Source organism: Cavia porcellus, unplaced genomic scaffold, assembly GCF_034190915.1.
Source record: "Cavia porcellus strain 051 isolate PalLab524CR breed Dunkin Hartley unplaced genomic scaffold, mCavPor4.1 scaffold_1, whole genome shotgun sequence".
In the NCBI taxonomy this organism is placed as follows: Eukaryota; Metazoa; Chordata; class Mammalia; order Rodentia; family Caviidae; genus Cavia; species Cavia porcellus.
Window position 1 is genome coordinate 171046397 of NW_026947484.1, and position 21300 is coordinate 171067696.

The 21300-nt window shown below is 39.2% G+C and overlaps 1 protein-coding gene across 4 annotated transcripts in view; it reads left to right on the forward strand.

Moving 5' to 3' along the window:
- The window catches only part of Astn2 (astrotactin 2), a 911846-nt gene that overhangs the window by 243903 nt on the left and 646643 nt on the right, over window positions 1-21300 (forward strand). For 2 of the 4 annotated variants that reach the window (XM_063259990.1, XM_013142866.3), the window contains exon 4: window positions 195-347. The exons of 1 other annotated variant lie outside the window; for it this stretch is intronic. In XM_063259990.1, coding sequence (XP_063116060.1) covers window positions 195-347 — 153 coding nt within the window. The remainder of the gene's footprint in view (window positions 1-194; window positions 348-21300) is intronic. One more of the 4 variants, XM_023561395.2, reaches the window with a different exon arrangement.

Genomic DNA, 21300 nt, shown 5'->3' on the forward strand with positions numbered 1-21300 from the left:
GTCTGGAACATACTATGGTAGGTATTGAGTAAATGAATAAATAAGCCAATATCCTACTTGTGGCTAGACCAACGGCTGTGGTGCTGTGTATTCAGTGGGCCAGGGAGGAGTTTCAGATAGGAGGTACCCAGGCCCAGTCCTCTGGGGGCTGCAGGTGGGTCAGTCCCTAATCTCAGCCCATTGCTACCCTGTAGCAGCAGCTGAGGCGACGCAGGAGACAGTGGAATCCCTGATGCAGAAGTTCAAGGAGAGTTTCCGCACAAACATGCCCATCGAGATTGGTCAGCTGCAGCCCGCCCCACGTACATCGTCAGCAGGGAAGCGGAAGCGGAGGAGCAAATCTCGAGGTAGGCCTTCCTGGTGTTCTGGCCAGAAAGACAGCAAGCTGTCTCAAGGTTCTACAGATGATGCTGGAAAGTCTGTTTTCTTTACTCCTGTTGTTCTTTGAACTTAGGCTAATTTCTCTTCACAAATTCCCTTGGAGATTCCAGACTCATACCTCTAGCATAAAGCTCACCTCTCCAAGTCCCAGTTACCTCATCTGAGGGTGAGAAGAGATCCTCCAAAATTTAGATTGATTGAGAAGGTTAGCGATAATACATTAAAAACTTCTACCACCAGGACCTGCAGAGTACTGCAGATGCTCTTTAGCTGGGTTGATGTTACTCTGAGACTCACTGTCCTGTTTTCTAAAATGTAGATCCTTAAACTAGAAGACTGCAGTGATGAGCTAGTGAAATGCTGAAAGAAGACCACAGTGAATATCTAAGCAGCAAGTATCAGAAATTGAAAAAACTGGCTTTTTGTGTTTTTTCCATGTGAGCATTCAGAACCTCTCAGAAGTTCACTCAGTCGTCCATATCCATCTTTATTCCTTAATAGTCCATAAGGATCCCCTCCTGTGTCTTCCCTACTTGTACTCTTCCATAAAGGCACTTGACTGCAACTTTATATGATTTCATTTCTTAGTGTCATAAACTAAACTTTTTTATGCAACTGAATTTTTCAAAAATACCCATGTTTTGCACCATATGTTTCTTAGGCAGGTCCCTAGCATTAGATATTTTAATGACTCCTAATATTTCATCATTATAAATAAAACCACTTAGAGACTTTTTTTTTTTTTGGAAGAAAATTTGTCCTCACTTTCTGTTAGAGCCATTGTGTTAGAGCAGAATTTCACTATGATATAATGAACATCTATGACTTAACCTAGACTTTAAAGTCGGTATTTTAATACACAGATTTGATGCGCTCAGAGAACTGATGCATGAAGGAATTCACTGTTATCTCCTCAATGTAGATCAAAGTTGTTCTTTTTTTGTTTTTTTGCCACCAGAATGACCACAGTCATTTTTTACTTCCTCCTTTATACTTTTTTTGTGATTTAGTCTCTGCAGCACAACCAGAGTAACATTTTTAGAAACACAAATCAGAGAAGATCACTTTCTGGCTAAAAATCTTTTGATAGTTTCCTGTTCCTCTTAGAGTATGAGCTAAGTGTGCACCAGGGCTCGCAGACCCTCTCACATCTGAATCTGGCTCCTGCCTCCTTCTCTGACTTCACCCAGTCTTCACTCCCTGTGTTCCACCTAAATTCCCTTATCATTCCAAGAACCCAGGTAATGGTTCCCTTTTCTACAGCCTGAGCCCTTGCTATTCTTTCCCCTTTCCATGTCTCTTTCTGTGTCTCCCCTTACACAGAATTGCGCTCCTAACTGGCTCCTTCTCACCTTTTAGCTCTCAGCTCAAATGTCAGCTCCTCAGCACCATCTCCCATGACCACGCAATCCAAAGTCTGGATCATTTTGGACCTGCTGCCATCCATTCCATCTACCCACACCCGTTTTGTGTCTTCAGTATAGTAGTTTAGTTTAAAATTAATGTTTTGGTCATTCACTCTCTTCACACTCTCTGAGTGTGTCTCAAATACACACTCCATAGTTATAACCCTAAGGCATAGAACATTTTTTTATGAATATTTGTGGAATGAATGTAGTAATATGAAAGATCACTGAAAAGTGACTCAGTTTGATAAATTTTAAGTGAATAGTGTAAAAGAAATCCATGTTGAACCAGAGCTTCCAGTGTATCCTGTTTCCCCTGCCTAATAGCACATCGAATATGCTCAAGCAAATACTGCCTAGACGTCCTGCCTAGTAGCACGTCAAATATGTTCAAGCAAATACTGTTAAAGCAACTGCCAAAACTATTCAGTAGAGTGGTGATGTGATTGTGCTGCCATCATTACATAAGATTTTGCAGGAGAGGATTAAGAGTAGTATTATCTTCATCTTCCAAACTCATTCACTGCAGGCCATCAAGATTTCATGGGCAAAAGAACTCCATGACCAAACCAAAATTTTGGAAACTCAGTGCATTCTGTGGTCCCCTTGGTGTTTTGTGAATGGATTTTACTCTGTAAAAACGTCTGGGAAGTCCAGCAGTTCCAAAAGCTGAGCTTCTTTGTTTAACTCTATGTCTGTGATGCCATCTTGTCGACAGACTCTGTTTTTCCCCTGCAACATTTATTGACATCTTGCAGAACAGAAGCATCTTTGGAAACATAATTTTAGAAATGCTCCATTACCCTGCACGAATCATCAAAAATTCCAAATGGAATGATCTGAAATCTCATTCTTACTATTGTCTTTCCTTTCCCTGCCGCTGAGGTGGCTGTGGGCCTTCTGGCCCAGAGTGAGAGCACCTGGCCTCTCTCTGCTTCATTAGGCTTCACGCCCAGTCTGTGGTGCCCAGTGGTTCCCAGCAGATGGGATGGGTAGCTGAGAACCAGTGTCATGGAATTGAGCACATGGTTATAGAGCAGCCGCAATGTGTTTTTGGCGCTATGGCTTCCTCCTGAGAGGCCTGGTGGATGCTGAAGTGCATCATCCTTCATTAGGCAGTGGAAGGCTAGTGGAGGACTTAATTACTGCCTTCATGTTTCTGACAAGGGTTTATGAGGCAGCTGTTAAGTAGCCACTCCCCAGTGTCCCACAGGCAATGAAAGGGAGAAATTGGCATTCAAATAAGAAAGGGAGGATTTCTGCAGATGTGAGGAAGAGCTTCCTGAGGCCCCTACTCTTTAGGTTGCGATCTTTAAAAGCTGGACCCCCTATTTGCAATTTGCTTCTACTGTTGAATAGCTGGATACTCTTAAGCAAATAGTAAGCGTTGTGCACAGTCTCAGTTTCCTCTTCAGTAAAAAAATAAGTGCTAATAATGCCAATACTCACATGTGGGTATAAATACTGAGAGATGCAAGACAAGGTCCAGTGCCTGTCATGTGGTCTACCTTCAGTAAGGAGTAGAATCGGAACTGTCATCAGGGTCCTGCCCCTCCAGCATCCAGAGCTTCATGAGCCCATTTCCTACCTCCTGCTATGTGCCCCCTGACTGGGGCGAGGTTTCCTCATCCCTCATCCACACCTGCCCAGCAGCTTGTACATCCAGCCTTATTGCCCACATTTCCATTTTCCACTCTGATGGTGAGTAATCTTTTGAAAAGACACTAAATATGATCGTGCCATTTCTCCTGCCTGGAACATTTTCTTTATACTCTGTTACCTGTGTTGAAGGCTTATCCAGCTGTTGAAGGGAAGTTTTCTGTAGGCAGACAACAGTAACCTCGCCCTTATGGGGTCTACAGACATCAGCTATAAGGCCTATATTTGTGTTTCCATCATTCAAAAAAAAGTCATTCTGTTTCTTTAGTGTAAGACATGTGACATTATTTGTTAGTTAAGTAATGTAACATTTGATGGAGCCTTTGGATAATGTATCCCAAGAAGACCTGCCACGGTTAAACTAATCAATAAGGAGATGGCAGTAGTACCTTCTTTCCAGGATTTCCATAGGATCAAGCAAGATAATGCTTGTAAAGCATTCAGCATAAAGCTAAGCAAAAGATACACACTGAACAGATGTTCTCTATTTATTATTCTTTTCATTATTACTGTTGTTATTGTTATTACTATTTTAGTATTAGTACCCCATAGATATACATTTATCCAGTTAAAAGGAATAATCTATAGGAAGAAGGGCACACTAATCGGATCAAAAAGTTACCATTGCCTGCCATGCAAGGATCCTTTTTTTTTTTTTTTTTTTTTTTTTTTTTGCCTTTTCCCTTTTTATTGGTACCAGGTATCGAACTCACAACTGCCTGCTTGCAAGGCATGCGCTTATGCTGCTGAGCTAAATCCTCAGCCCCACAAGGCTCCTTTTAAGCCTGGACTTCACTCTACCTTTGTCTTGTTGGATCCCCAGGCCACAGTATTCTGTGACTTCCAGTATGAGGGCCATTTCTCCCCTTCCCTAAACACCTTGATGTTGAAGTCTGAGTAATGGTCATGCTGTGCTTGAAGGTCCCACACCTCCACCCTCTTTTCTACTTTAGAGAGAGAATTGCTATTCACTTTTAAAATCCAGTTTCAGGGGTATCTCTGTGAAGCACTTCCTTAGCCTTTTCTCTCAGTGAGTGGTGGGTCAATCTCGAAGCACACATAGTTCAATCACAGACTTTATTGTCACCTACCCTAAATACATATGGACTTATCTATCACCTTCAATTCCCACAGTTTCATGAAAGAAAGGACAGTGGTTTGTGTTTTGTTTTGTTTTGTTTTGTTTTGTTTTTCCTTTTTCTTTTTTATTGGTACTGGGGATCTAACTTACGACTGCCTGCTTGCGAGGCAGGCGCTTATGCCACTGAACTAAATCCCCAGCCGCCATGGTTTGTGTTTTTTATATCCCCAATTCCTAAGAAATAACTGGCAGAGGGTAGTAAGCATCTGAAGAGAAGGATATATAGGTGGGTGGGTAGTAGGGTAGATGGAACAGGGTAGGGGGGAGATCCGTGGAATGCAAAACATGAATGCAATGCAGTGAGACCTTGGATCTACTGAGGGTGTATTGTGATCTAGGCACTAAGCTCATCACAGATACTTTGTTCATTTATAATATCCCAGGAAGTCTTCAAATTGTCCCCTTTCAACAAAGGAATAAACTCAAACTTGCACACCTCAAGTATCTTGTTCAAGGTTATCCAACTAGTAGATTGTGTTGCTGTGCACTGAGAGTCCAGTGCATCTGACTTCAGAGCCCACATAGGATTCCCTAATTGACTTCACTTGTACGCTTAGCTGGCTAAGAATTTTGACTGTGAAACTCAATCTGCCTTGTCACTGAAGGAAGCATATGTGAGTTTCTCTTTCATTTGAAACTTTTCTGTATCACTAAGGCTGCTGTGAGAATGTTTAGGAGCTACAAGTTTCTATAAGTTGAGTTATCTCTTGTTCTAAGCTAACAGAGTCAATATTTCCTTATATGTGCTCTGATGGCCAATTTCATGTCCTCAAGAGGCCCCCATGTTTATGCCAGAGGACTATGCTCTGTGGATTTTTTTGTTATCTGCCCAGTTTGTTTGGATGTGCCATCCAGAACACTGTCCACCATCACTTAATAGTTCTTGAAAGAAAACAGAGGATTAGACATTTGTGGCACAATGAATACACAGAACTTGGATGGGCTAGATTGGGGTGTTTATTAAACTGGAAGAATAATTAAAGAAAGAATTAAAGAGGAGGCAATCTTTAAATAATGTGTTGATATAAGACATCAAAAGAGTATAGAAAGATATTGCTGATAGAAGAAAGAACAATATGCAAATTCACTTAGTGGGTGAAACTATGTAGGGCATTATGGAAATATCTGGAAGAAAATTAAGCCAGATAGATGATGGTAAGGTGTGAAGGCCCCAGAGCCTCCAACAGAGCCCAGTCATGAGCTTCCTACCTGTGCTTCCCTGAGACAGGCAGATTCTGAATTCCTTATTCTTCCTCGTAGATAAGCTCTAGTGTACTTTTTTTGGTGTGGCACACTGTCTGTAGATGCAAGCTTATGTAAACACATACTTCCTTTTTTATGAATAACTAGGTATAAATTATTCACTAATTAGCTGCTTAAATAGTGAACAGTCAACCTGGGGATCTATCTTTGTTTCTTTGGTTCCCTTCTTTGTTCCATGGATCTTTTGGTCTTTGTAGCAGCCTTTCGTTTCTGCCAAGAAATTTGTGTGGGATTCAAGGAAAGCAGTGACAAGGTTTTCAGAACATGTAAAATTATGTATGACTTTCATTTGGTGAAGTTTTGAAGACTTCATACAGAAAACTTGTTAAAGACAGTTTTGACCCTGAATCATCAAATTGAAGTTTAAAATAAACCATGAATTACTCATAGGTGTCAGAAGACTAGATATATCCAGCTACCTGGAAACTAGCCTTAAGTCTATAATGAAATAGTCCCTTTTCTTCACTTCTGTGCCATTTCTACAGATTAAATTACCTCCCTTCTTTTCTCCATGTCTAATATTCAAACTTTTACATCAGGAGAAAACATAAAGTTGCTTCCTCCATGAAATCTTTTCACTTTTCCCAAACAAAAATCTTGTTGTAATTAGGGTTTTGCAAGTTAATAGCACACATGATGATGATTGTAGGTTTATTTTATAATATTATTATTATATAATGTTATTTTATAATATTCAAACAAAAAATCACATGAAAGAGATTACAAGAAATCTTTTCATGCACTAGAACCCCAAATAATCCAGCTGAAGGCCTGGATCACATGGCAATGTCTTGTATGAATCCAGCTGAAGATCTAGAGCCCATGGCAATGTCCTTCATGAGTACTGCTGGAGACCTAGAGACCATGACAATGTTCCATGCAAATATGTATCAAGAATGTGCACTGAGAAGACCCAAAGGCCAGTAGTGGAAGCTAGAAAGTCTGTGCCACTAGGCTGAAACATTTGAACTGGATCTAGGAAGCAACACTCAAGGAAAGGATCAGAGCTCCCCAGAAAAGAATCACAGACATCCTAACTGACAGCGAGGACCTGAGCTCCTCTGACAATGAGAATAGTTCATATCAGAAAAACCAGTATAACAGGCTTCTCCAGTAGAATTAACAGCACATCATTTTCATCACCAGTTCTCCTTTTATGATGTTGGCAAGAATCCTCAGGTAGGATTTCCACAATCAGAACCATGCTAATTCAGTTCACTGGGTGTTAACAAGCTAATCATTAATCTACCATACTTGTCTGCTTCCTCCAAGTTTTGAAAATCTGTCTCCTCAGTTTCTTCAACTATCTTTCATTTATTATCTTTCATTTAAGTAATTCGTGGCCACTTTTCACCTTCTCCCTTTGTGACTCTCCCAAGTACAAACAATATGTCCAAGCTGGGCCTTGCTTCAACTGACTAGCCCAGTTCCTGACAAGTAGAAGTTGTTCAGTTAATGTTTGAGGAATTAATGGATGATGAATTGATGTGTCTGCATGATCTTGGATGAGATCCTCCACTTTCCAGATCTCAGTGCCCCCAGTGCAGAGGCTTTGTGGCAACTTACTCAGGTTCTGAAGTGAGGTATTTGTGGATTTATTTCGTAACTCTATCACTGACTTTGCTTAATTTTGAGAGATGACTTATGCACTAAGTGTCTTCTACCTAATGTACAAATCATTCATTCATAAGATCATTCTCATAGGGAGGCTAGGGAGATTAGAGTTAATGTATATAAAGTGTTCAGCAAGCTTTACCGATTATGGTGAGTTCCTAATAAATATTTGTTGTTGTTAATTCAGAAAGCAAAGGTGATGGGTTAGAAAATTTCCACAAATCTTCCCTAACTCAAATAGTGTTTCATTGTGAATCTGACATGTGAAGCATTGCTATCTAGTACAAGTTTTCTAAATTTGAGTCAAGGTTGGAAGCCTAATCTTGCCTTAAGTAAACAAGCGAAACTGTTTACTCTTCTTGAGACCACATCCCAGTAACTGAGATTGGGGATGTGATAATACAGGCCATTGTCTTTTCCCATGGATGTTGTGAGAATATTCTAATGCTGTTTGATTAGTAAATTTTTAGAAAACATCAGAATTGGTTAATTGAATACAAGTCTCATCTCAGCTGATTATGTACTTGACCAAACAGAATCCTTTGATGGAGTCTTGAGGCAGAGTAATCATATGTGACACAAGGTCAGCTTCATTTTGGAAAACACTATGAAGTTTCACTCATGCTTTCTGGGCCAGACATAAAGGTGTATCATATGGAATATTTAGAGGAGTCAGCTAACTCTGACTTGCAGGTAAAATGTGGATTGGTACAGCTGTGCTATGGAAAATAAAATTTTACTGGGATACATTTATTTACATATTATGTATGGCAGCTGACATGGTACAGCAAAAACATGTATGTAGTTTGTGTGACCTGCAAAGGTAAAATGCTTTAAATCATGCTATAGATTAACTGCATACTAGAATCAGAGTCTTGGCACCAACAAAGACAGGAAATAGCCTGTGTCTTTATTGAGGGAGCTTTTTCCCTGAATTTTCTGGCTTTACCCATGTTGACTGAAGTCCCTTCACAACATATGCAGCCAAAGATATACTGCAGCCAACCTAGTGATCCTCAGGCTATGTTCCAGTGAAGCATTGGATATGTAATCAGAAGTCAGAGCACATAATGGCCTCTGTAAATCTTCTGTGATGTGTCTTTCAGAGAAGTTTGCTTTCCTGAAAGTGTATGCCTCCTCGAGGCAGCTTTCCTTGTCCATCTGAAATGTGTCACAGAGTACTCATTCAGTTCTGACTAGACTGGTGAGAAGGAGAGCAACTAGAAGTGGCCTTAGCAGAAAGCTCCAGATCAGTTCTTGGTTGCTGTAGTCAGGATTTGTAAGAGAATAGGTTTAATACAGGACACCTAATTTATAGGATTGTTTTATGATATTTACTCATAGAGTCAAATGCAGAATAGTTCCAGTGATCTTTCCATGCACTAGAGATCTAAAGCACCCAGCTAAGGCCCTGGATCCCCTGGCAACATCTTACCTGAGTCCAGCTGAAGAACTAGTGCCCATGGCAGTGTCCTCCATTAATCCAGATGGAGGCCTAGAGCTGATGCAATGTCTCATGCAAACATGTTTTAGGATCCACACTGGGAAGGTTCAAAGATCATTGGTGGAAGCTAGAAAATCTGCTCCAATGGGATGAAAGATCTGTGCCAGCAGGCTGAGGAATCTCCACTGCAGCCTGGAAGCAGGGCTCAAAGTAAAGACCAAAGCTCCCTGGAAAAGAATTGCAGACAACCATAGCAACAGTGAGGACTCGAGCTCCTCCAATAACAAGAACAGCTGAATTCATATCAGGAAAAGCGGCATGACTAGCTTCTCTAGGAGAATCCATAGCACACCATCTTCCCCTTCAGTTCTTTTATGGTGTTGGAAACAATCTTTAGGTGGACCTTCTACACCCAGAACCATGTTGATTCAGTTGAGCTGGATGTTACAAGCTGCCCGCTAGTTAATCTGCCACATTGGTGAAGCCAGAAGACATGATAGTTCTTTCATCCAGATGGTACAGTGCTATGTCAATTAGTGTTGTGCATAATAAAACATTCTGAAATATAATGGCATAAAACAGTGGCCATTTATTTAGCACTTACTTCTCTATTATTTGAGCTTGATTTGGCTGCACAGTTCTGACCTGAGGTGGGATTATCTGATCTTGAATTTGGCTTTGATCAACCTATTATCCCAAGGCTATTTTACATACTAGAGGGTCCTTAAAAAAAACAAGCAAGAAATGAAGCTATACTGTGTTTAGAGGAATAAGCTTAGAGAGTACACATCATAATTTTTACTATATCCTAGTGGTCAAAGCAAATCTCTGAGTCTATCAAAATGGATGTGGATCTTACCTTACTGAACCTGCTTGTGGATATGAAAAATGATAGAGGTGGAGACTCATCCCTGTCACATAGAGAATTAGGCGACTCGGAAATGGGATTGAAGTCCTAAATTGAGAAATCACCCTCTTTTCATGTTATTTGAACATGAAAAATCACATAGGTAATATGATCCACACTTGAACTGACTGTTGGGGAATTTTAATAAAGCATGTAGATAAAAGTTAGCAGCTCTTACTCTTTTCTAATTCATCTATAAAAATTATATTACAGTGAAACATGCATATCCATATTTATTAGCTGTATAATTCATGATAGCTAAATTATGGAAATGGCTACATGCTCATCAGTAGGTGAGTAGGTAAAGGAAATGTGATACATATACACAATGGATGATTATCCATAAAGAAGAATAAATTTGATTCATTTGTAGGAAAATGGATGAATCTTGATGTCATAATGTTTAGTGAAATAAATCAGAAACAGAAGTTTAAGTATCACATGGTTCTTTGATGAAAATATAAATAATTTAAAGAGTAAAATTAAGGAGAAATGGTAAGAAAAAGGGAGTGAATTTATTTAAAATGTGAGACAGGAACTGGGGAGAGGGGAGGAAGGTTAGGGTAAAAGAGAGGTATAATGCACACACAGATGAAATGCATGAGTTATAGATATATGAAATAAAAAGTCAGAGTGTGAGTGTAGCAGCTGATGACATTTGAATCCAAGCTAGTGATGGGGTAGAGTGAAAAGGAAACCGTGAACAAAGGAGAAAAGAAGAATGAGATGAGGATAGCCCCAAAGCTCCAGAAAACAAAGTACATGCAGTTCGCATATTAACATTTAGAGATGGCATGTATTAAAGAAAATTTAGCTGTATGCTGTTTAGCTAACAACCTCCTAAATATAAAGACTCAGCATTTATCAGTGATGAGAAAAGGAAAGTGTGTATGGGATGAATACTAATCAAATAAAGACTTACCAAGAAATACGCATGTAAGACAAAATAAACTTTACCAGAAGAAACAATAAGGTAATCCTTAGGAATAAAGAGTCATTAATTAACCATAAAAGAATCTGCTCATCAGGAGAGGTAGAATTTATACTTATATGCAGTAACAACATATGTTAAAAATATACAAAGGCAAATGAGAGAAGTATAATCATACATTAATATGTAGTCAAATTTGGAGACTTTTATGGAAATATTTTAAGTAGTTCAAGTCAATTAAATATAATAATAATAATGAAAATACTATTAGAAAGATGACTAGATAAACATAGAATTCTGCACCAAAGAATTCAAAATTAAAATGTTTGTTGTTTTGCTTTGCTTTTATTTTAGAAGTGAGAAATTCTTTTTATGGATCTTGATAGCTCATGATCTCAGTTTTCTGGCTTTGGCCCAATTTCCTGAAATTTTATCTTAATTTGAATGATGACTCTTTGCTACACTTATGGCTAGGTATAGTTTAATTTTTTATCCCTTTAAGGCATTTATTCCATATTAGGAGTGGGAGTAGGGAGAAATATTATGTGTGCACTGATTTCAGATTCCATTTAATTTTGGATTTGGATTTCTTTCTTTCTTTTTGCAGCATGGAAAGTAGAGTACAGGTAGGTTGCAGATATGATAAATGCTCTAGAGAAAGTCACTGTTAAGGGAAAGTGATTGTTTTTGTTTCAAACTTTGTTTCTTATATTTATGCTTCAAATCATTAGAGCAATCATTTAGAAACCATGTCAATTCTCCCTTCTGCAGAGAGAAGGGCTCTTCTACAGATTGTTGATGTATGTCTACTTGTAGGGATTTGCAGAGAGCCCTTATTACCAGACTTCTCCTCCATCTGCATTGGTCTTGTTGCCTTGATGAAGAAGGTGGCTGAAAAGGATTGGTGCAATCCCTTTAGTGTTTTGTCACAATGATAGTATTGACCTTCATAGATTCTTAGATGGAGAAAGTTCACAAAGAAATCATTTTGTTTTCAGGCAGGACTGTGTAGAAATAACCACACAGCAGCAATCTGGGAGGCTGAAGGACTGCAAGTTTTAACTTAGCCTGGACAACTTAATGGTGTACTCAGACTCTGTCTCAGAATTAAAATTTACAAAATAGTTGGGATGTAGCTCAGTGTGAAGTCCCTGGGTTCAATCCCTAGCACTGCCAACTAAACAAAACAGCAACACAAACTCCACAGGCCGGACATCTGCAGCAATGTGGATAGAACGCAAGATCATTAAATGAAATAAGTCAGTCCCAGAAATACAGAAACACAAGTGCCATGTGACCCCTACTGAAATGTGAAATATAAAATATTGATCTCACAGAAGTTGAGAGTAGAACGGTAGTGAGTAGAGGCTGGGGAGAAAAGGAAAGGATGGGAAACTCTCTAATCAGAGAGTATTAAGTTATACTAAGAAAGAAACAAGATATTCTGGTATGGTCTGCATAGCAGGCTGACTATGGATTACAGTTATGCACCCAAATAAAAATTTTGAAAATAAATGATTAAGTTTTAAGGATCTAAATTTGTTCAACAATACACACGTGTAACAAAATGTTCAATTGTATTCCATTAATATGTATACTGTGTATGTTTTTATATATCAGTTAAATTCAGAAAGAGAAAAAGCTGCATAAAAACTTGATGATTCAGGGGCAGGTCATTGTACTGGAGGTTGCAGCACTACAGCATGGCAAGAGTGGAGAGTCTCTGACCTGCTTTTCACCAACATCAGCTTCCATGGTCCCGGCACAGCTACACAGTGAGAATGACAGTTATCATGTCTGGCATAGGCAGAGATTCCATAGGCTGCCAAAACTGGCTCCCACTTCCCAGATTCTGGCTGCTCCTAGAATCTAAGCTGATATTCCTACCCTGACTTTTCAAGCTAACTTTTACCATTATTTCAGCTAAGTAGTTTTCAAATTATGGAATACTATACTAGCTCCTTGGTTGCAATGAAAAACCAGATACATGGGATTCCCATGCTATGGGGCTCTAGGTCTATGGAGGAAGAAACACGTCGCCAGTCAGTCATTCTGGCATTAAACTACAGTGACTACAAATGACTACTACTGTATAAACACACTGAAATAAATGATCTTGATTTGACCACTGCGGTTTTCCACCAAAATCTCTAGGTTTCCTGTTGCTTTGTTGTTGCTCAAAACCCATCTTTACAATTCCTCCACCAAAGATGATATTATAAGTGGATAGCATACTGAGACTAGTATTTTAGTTTAGTTTCTATCTATTTTCTACCTGGCGACGTACAACTCATAGGAAGCAATTGTTGTCACTTGCTTTGTGCCAGTTACTGTTCTGGGTGCCTGCATGTCTATTATTTTAACCATTCTCCTCATCCGAGGGAAGCTGATGCTTGGAAACATAGAGTAGGTTGCCCAAGCTTACACAGTAAATCAGTAGTTGTAATCTTAGATCTGCCTGCCTCCAACACCACTGTCCTTTCTGCTATGTCTTAGCTAGGCCCAGCTGTGCTTCCTGGCTCCAGTTCTTGTGCCTACTTCACCTTGTGACACCTCTGCAGATACACAGGCCTCAGAGCCTACACTGAACCCCAGAAATGTAGTCAACAATAAAAACAGACCCTTTACTGAATATCCTAATTATGCTGGTGGAATTTTTATTCATTTTCTTGCCTAATTATTATTAAGAATATGCCATCTGTATAAATTAGATTTTATGATTTTGTTGTAAACTTGTGTGCAATTTAATTTGAAAAAAAAATGAACCTTTATTCTCATTCCATGATGGAAAATGTTAGTTTGATGCACAAGGTCTAATTGCCCCCACCAAGAGTTAGAAACCCAAACGTAGCTAAACATTAAGGTTAAATGATGATATCGCAACTTACTCGGTTTGCATTTTACATCCAATTGAAAACACAAGCCCCTCGCCTCATTAATCCTTTGCAATCCAATTTTTCCCCCCCTAAATGAAATGATCCATTTGGGACACATTTATATCCTTTTAACAGCCGCCTGACAGTTCTGCTGATGGAGTTTGTATCCAACTTTGTTACTGGATAGTGACAACTTGCCCTGACGGATATGTGTACATAATTATTCTCTCGCAGTTAGATTTAATTAATGCTTACCCTCATCATGATCTTGCAGCTAGCAGGCTTTCTCTGCAGGAGCAGTAAATGGCAAAGGATTTCCTGTTTAGTCAACAGAGACTCCAAAAGGCTTTGTAAAACTTGCATTTTTTAAGAAAAGAAAAAAAAAAAAAACCCATGCATCGAAGCGTGACGGTTTGTTCTCTCCCCCCACATTAATGCCACATGTGAATAAATTTGAGACTATTTATAAGGTGGGTTTGATAAACTCACTTTCAGAAGATAAGTACTGCTAGTAAGAGCAGCTCTGACAACCCAAAAGAAAGATGTATGTTTTTTAATACCATAGTTTATAATCAAGGCACCATGGATTCATTTTGCTTATGTGTCTATTAAAAATATGCTTGTGTATGTTTCTCTAACCATCTCCCCAAATGCCACCCAGAGTTCAGTAATAAATTACTGTGATAGAAGATATTAAGGAGAAATGACAGGGGAGACAAAGGGAGTATGGAAATAAGATTTGGAAAGAGATTATTAGGAAGTTCATAATAAGCAGAGGGAGTGTATACTTATAAAACCTCACTAGATGGGAATACTTTACTAATAATCTGTCCCAGCCCATGTTTGTGAAATATTCATGTGCCATTTGCTTTTGATTATCATATTAGCCATGTCTTGTGTTTGCAAAGAGCTTAACAGTTTACAACAGATTTTCATATGTACTATCTCAAGTTATCTTTGCAAAAACCCTGAGGCGAACAAAGAAACATTCACAGATGAGTAGACTGAGGCTGAGAAAGGTTGAGTCATTTACTACAGTTATACAACTTGAAAGAAAAATAACTTGGCATTGAAAATACAGCTTTAAGGGCTGGGGATTTAGCTCAGCGGCATAAGCGCCTGCCTTGCAAGCAGGCAGTCGTGAGTTCGATCCCTGGTACCGATAAAAAAGGGGGAAAAAAAAAAAAAGGAAAAAGAAAACGAAAATACAGCTTTAAAAGCCAAAAATAATGCCATCTTCAGTAGTTTACACCACCTTTCTTTTAGTGTAAAAATGCATACAGGAGAGATTTATAAGAGGATTCATGCGGTAGTCCCTCCTGGCCTTTATTTGTCTTGCTGAAACATCAGCAGATTCTCTGATGAAAAAATATGATCAGAGCTGAGAGTCATATGATTCAACTTATTTTAATGATTACATACAGTATTAATGATCTTTATTGCTGTGATTCTGATGAGATTTAATCTAGTAAGCTCTCAGAAACCTCTAGTGAAATTCAGTCACTTTAAAACAGAAGGAAATGTAATTTCTCCTACAATATCAAATCAAATTTAAAGACCCTTGGCCTTAAAACTCCAAGAAGCTCAAAAGAAAATATCAAGAAATTTAGGACTATAGAATGGAAAGTGTATACATAGATAACATCTCATAATACCAATGAGATACGAAGGCATGGAGAAGGGAAACAACTTCTCTATCATGAGTGAGTGGCAGATCTGGGACTCTGGCTCTGGTTCACTGCTTCCAGTGCTGGTATCTATCCACTTCACTGTGGCTGAAAATTTAAGCTTGAACACACCGGAGAAATCTCCCTTTTTAAAATGAGAAACTGAAGCCTGAAGAAGAGGAGTGGCTAATCCAAGATTATGTAACCTGTCTCCTTGATTTCAACAAATTCAGTTAATTTCAACAAATATTGTTTAGGTGTGTTACTTACCAGGCATTTTCCTAACTACAGTAATTCTATCAGCCTAACAAAACCTAGACAGGCATGTCTTAGAGACAAGAGGAAAGAATACGGCTTCTCATTCTCATCTGGCACTGTAGGTAATAAAGATGTGAAACTCATGCCCAAGGAGAGAAATACTAGAAAAAAATGGTAAGAAAGAAGCAGGGGAGGGAATCATGCAGCTTTAATTACAGTCTAACCTCTTTTCTTCCCTTCTAATAGTTAGGATTCCCTGAGTCCCAGAAAATGAAGATTTGAATTGAGACATGAGGGCTAGAGCCAGTTGAAATGCATTTGTATATGATTGGCCAGGACTTTACAGCTTTAACACACTGGTATCATTATCTTTCTCTGGACTGGGCACCAGTATATTATTTAAGTCCTAGTAGTACTCCTGTGAGGTAGACATTATTATTATTATTATTCCCAGATTACAAAGGAGAACATTGAGGCCTACAAAGCAAGGGTCTTGACTCCTGAGTAATCCTCTGGTAACTTCATCGCATATCCTCTGATAACTTGACAAACATGTCCATTCTGAGGCCCTTGCCCTCTAGGGTGGAGTCAGGCAATTAGTGTTCTGACTTCCAGATGCTTCTGATGCATAACTAAGAGAGAAAGCCACTGCACTTGGACAATTATCCTGTCCTTGGATTCCTTTTAATGGAATTTCAGAGCTAGGGGGTTCCTGCAGGTCGATAATTTTATTCTGTGGGGACATATGGGTGTGTGTGTATATATATGCATGTGTGTGTATGCACTGTTTCTGTTTTATGTGTTATGGTTTGTGTATATATCCCACCCCCCCCAAACCTAATGCAGTCATGGGGACATGTTTTTCAGAGGTGAGTACATCTAGAGTTTATGATTTATTCATGATCCATTGCTGGGGTTAAGGGTGTGAGTGCTACAACCACCCTAGGTCAGGTATTCTGAATACAGTATAAGGGACAAAAACAGGGTTTTTCCTTCTTTACCCTACCTCTTATTGCTTTTTATGTCTCTGCCACCATGATCTGTTGCCCCGCTGCCACTTGCCACCCTGCCTTGGAACCAACTGTTTATGGACTAAAATCTCTACAAACTATGAACTAAATAAATCTTTCCTCCTTTAACTTTGAGTGTGCTCGTATTTTATCTCAGCAACTAGAGAAAAGTAACTCAAAGAAAATTTGGTACCAGTGAAGTGAAATTGTTGCTGTGACTGTACCTGACCATGTGGTTCAATAGCCTTTGGGATGCTTCATGGGAAGAATTTGGTGTGATTTGGAGATGTTAGCTTAAAAAGTAGAACTGGAATGCCTTGATGAATGACCAGATTCTGGTCAGAACTCAGAAGACCAGGAAGCCTGATAGAAATCCTGCTGGTAAATACCAAACTCAGGAATTTTCAGCTGGTAAGAAGGACTGCATTGGCCATTCGACTCCAGGATATGTGTGTGTTATGGCTTGGCCAGAAGTTTGTCTGCATTTTCCATCTGTCCAGAGACTTTACCTAAGATAAATATTAAGGGCAGAAGACTAAATTAATCTTGCAGAAGAAATTTCAAGCCAGCTGAATGTTGTGGCTGTGGCACGGCTATTGTTGGGGGATTTTAACCAGATATATGTTGAGAATAAAAGCAAAGAGCCCAGAAAAATGATTTCAAATGTTAGTTTGGTTCAGAAAGGAAGCTCTGGTAATGCTGTGGACTATAAAGGTAGAGCAGAGGAGATCTTGCTTGCTGAGAAGGAACAGGAGAATAGGAAAATGGCCTGAGGGCATCACAAGAATTGGCCTGACCTCACCTTTTTCAGGTGCACTTTGCTCAAAATTGCAAAAGCAAAAGACTGCTCAGAGAGGAAAGCTGCAGAGAACGATGTTCCAGAATGGTGGCAGCATAGAGAATGTATTCCTTGGAGTTGGATTTAGAGTGCTCAGTAAGCCAGGCAATCAACCTCTACAGCCAAAAGAGAGGGAATCCAGCTACTGCTCCAGCTGACAATAGACTTTGGCATCATCTAGGTGGTGCTGGATTGAGATATATGCAGAATAAAAGAGTTGTGGGATTAGGAAGGCTTCCACTCAGATTTTTGAAGACCTGGGAAGGTTAACCAGTGTGTCTCTGAGAGGGCAGTGTGTTAAGTGTAGTGAGTGTAAAGAAAAAGGTACAGAGAACACCCCAGAAGTTTGGAAAAGCCAGGAACAGGAATCAGCAGGAAAACTGCAAAGAGAGAGCAGAGTAGGCCCAAGAGAGGCCATGGAAACTATAACCACTGGAAATCGCATAGAGGTGTAGCCATCCAAGCCCTTTGGAGTTCACATCTTGCTGTAGATTGTGTTAGATGCTGCACCTGGAACTATAGAATATAACGTTTGCCCTGCTGGATTTTGGAATTGCTTTGGTCCCATTCCTTTGTATCTCCCTGTTTGTAACTTTTGGAATGGAAATCTCTGTCTTGTGTCATTGAATGTTGGAAGCTTTAACTTTATTTTCATTTGTATAGGGGCTCACAGCTAAGAGTTTGCCTTAAGTCTCAGAGGAGACTTTTGACTTAGACCTTTTCAGCAATGCTAAAACTGTGAGGACTTTAATGTTCCATAACTATGACATGCCATAGCTTACCTGGCAAAGTAAAGAGATATCTAAATTTTGAATAGGCCACACTGGTGAGTTAAATGTCAGTATGATAGATACCACTCCTCCTACATCCTTAAGGTTTTTAAGAATATCACTAATCACTTTCATCACTCTCAGGATAAGCTACAGGGATTTCCTCTCTTGACTGATTATGGAAATGGCTCCACTTGCCTTTCCCACTATGATGTTTTTATCAGAGGTCCCAAGAGAGCAATAAGAATATTCTGCCAAATTCTAAGCATATCCATGTTCCATATCCATGCATGTGTGGACTAGGGATCTAATCATCCTTTTGTAACTTAGACCTAACAGGTCATATGTGTTCTATTCTAAGGATGCTTTGTGTCTCTATGTATTAGTGCTTCCAGTTCCCCTTATCAAATATGTGCTTGGCCTAATAAAAGGCCACTAGTCCCTCTGACAAAGGCCTGAGCAGCCAATACCATATAAACCAGATGTGAGTTTTCAGACTTCTTGGTGAGTACCCAAGTTCTCATTCAGTCATTGGCTCTGGTCTAGGAACTGGAGATCTTGATGTTAGACAAATACTTGCTATCACAACATGACATATTTCATAGGAACTTTTCAGGATGTGTGTAGGAAGTTGGGGTTTCAGTCATACACAAAAAGATGTGATGTAGTCTGCCTATAAAGCACAAACTTCTTCCATTTTATAATTTTGTATCTCCTCCATATGCAGCAAGAGCCAAAATGACGTGTAACCTTTCAGAACTTCACAATTATGTAATTTCTGAATAGGCATCATTTCCTTTAATACAAAATAATAGTTGTACAGAGTGAGACAATTACTTTTTCATGTCTTAGTGATATTTTATCCATTTTCCTCTATCTGGAAAAATTTACCCACAGGAAAGCTTCTAAAGTTAGACCCCAAGACCTTCCATGAAATGTATATTAGGTAATGTGTAATGTTATAGCAACATCCCTAAATTTTGTCAATCTCCAGTCAATGCCCTATCTCAGAGGAAGTCTTGGAAGGTAGGGATTAGTGCCTTTATTTTCCATATTACAAAATTCATTTCAGAAAATACTATTTTAAAAGATCAGAGGTATAGAGTAATTTGTTCAAAATCAGGTAGCAAAGGAGAAGCTGAGCTCAGATCTAGTCCAGACAATGTCCCTGTCAATCCTCATCAGTGTAGGCTTTATTATTATATCTCTTCTCTTGGAGAGAGAAGCTCTGAAACTAGCATATGAAAGAAGGGAGCAAAGAGGGTCTTGGAAGGAGGCAGAGCCTCTGGAGGCCACTCCTAGTCTACTTCCTCTTGGGGCAAATATGGGGATGTTCATTTTTTCTTTAATAAAAATCTTTCTGTCCTGACGACCACAAGCCTTAGCAGTCTTGCTCCTTAACCCAAGAACCAATTCTTAGGAACCCTTGAGCATGTGGGAGAAATAACACGCCATGTCTAGTAAAGTAAGATTCGTTATTTCATTTCCTTCATTTCTCCAGAGAGTTCTTTGCTTAACCAAATAGATGAGTTCCTGAAAAGTATGCAAATTTGTAAAAGATTTCCAGGTCTCCATGTAAATCCTCTCCTCTTTTGATTGGGCAGAAAGAACAGACAATGTTCCCTTTAGCTGTTCAGATTTAAATTTTTGTCTTGTTTTTCAGGATCAGTATATATTCAAGCATTCAACAAATATTTATCAACTGCCTACTATGGCAGGCACCAGATTAGTACAGTGTGGTGTTGGGAAGATTCCAATCTATTGTGTGGGAGAGGCAAAAATAAAGAATTCACCTCAGAGTGTAATAAATTTTATAAAGAAATGAAGTAGGGAAGGAGGATAGAAAGGATGGTGGCTGCAGAAGGAGATGTCTCAAATAAGGTAACCAGGGAAGTTTTTTCCAAGGTAGTGATGTGTATAAAGATGTGAATAAAATGGGAAAAGAGTACTGCAGAAGTGAAAGGAATAATATTTGACCCTAATGCCAGACCAAGACTAATGTATTTCATGGCCATCAAGTAAGCCCTGGTGTTGGAGCCCTGTGAATGAGGAAGGCCAATGAGAGACGAGGCTGGAGAAGCTTGGGGCTGCACCTTTAGGATCCAGTTGTTGTATGTTAGAACATTGTTCTAAGATTGATGAACACTTACAGGAGACTCATGAACAGGTGATAGTACTGGCTTAATTTACATTTATAATACGACCTCTCTAGCTAATATATGCAGAACAGACACTGGAAATGGAAAAGTAGAGTGGCAGAAAGCTCATGTCATAATCTAATAGAGACAAGGTAAAAGTTTAATCTAAGGTGGCAGGTGCTGAGGTGATGAGAATGGATTAAACTTGAAGATGCATTTTAAGTAGGGACAGAGACATTTGGGTGTGGATTGACTATACACTAGAGGAGGAAATGCTACCTTGCCTACTTCATTTCTCTCTGAGTTCAAGACATGACTGAGCATCATAAGATTAGGGACTCTGGAAGCATTATGCTGTTAGGAGAGAAAACCAAGAATACAGACTTGGCCAGTGATGTCGCTCATTTGAATTGCAGTTTGAAATATATGTGGGGGATATAGAATCATTTTTTATAAGAAGAGAAAACAGGAAGGTGAAATAATGTGCCTAGAGCCATATGGCAAAGTTGATGGAAGCAGGGCAAGAACTCAGGAATTCTAAACCTTAATTAATGCTTATTTTTATTCTACTGACTTGGTGAATCTCTTTGAAAAATAATGAAATTAGCTAGCAGTTTTGCCCTTGTGGGATGTGGGTAAAGGGCAGAAATTGTGTTTTGCACATAACAGTGATTTTCAAAAGGGTTTGCACCGTGAATTCTTTGCTATTGTCCTGGATGTTGGGACATCCAGAGGCATAGGTAGTTTTCGCTCTGAGTTTGATGGACATATTGGAAGAAGGAGTAACACTTCTGAGAAAAATGCCTTTTCTACTGGGCCAGGAATTTAAAAGCACTTGCAAAGGAGGGGGAAATGGTGGCTCAGGGAAGGAAAAGTCACTCTTGTAACACATGTGGAATAGTTCTGTTTGGGATTAGCAAGCTAATAATTCAGCAAACAGAATTAAAATGAAAAACTCCTCAAACCATCTTCATCTCTGAGGTAGGGCCTGGTGAGA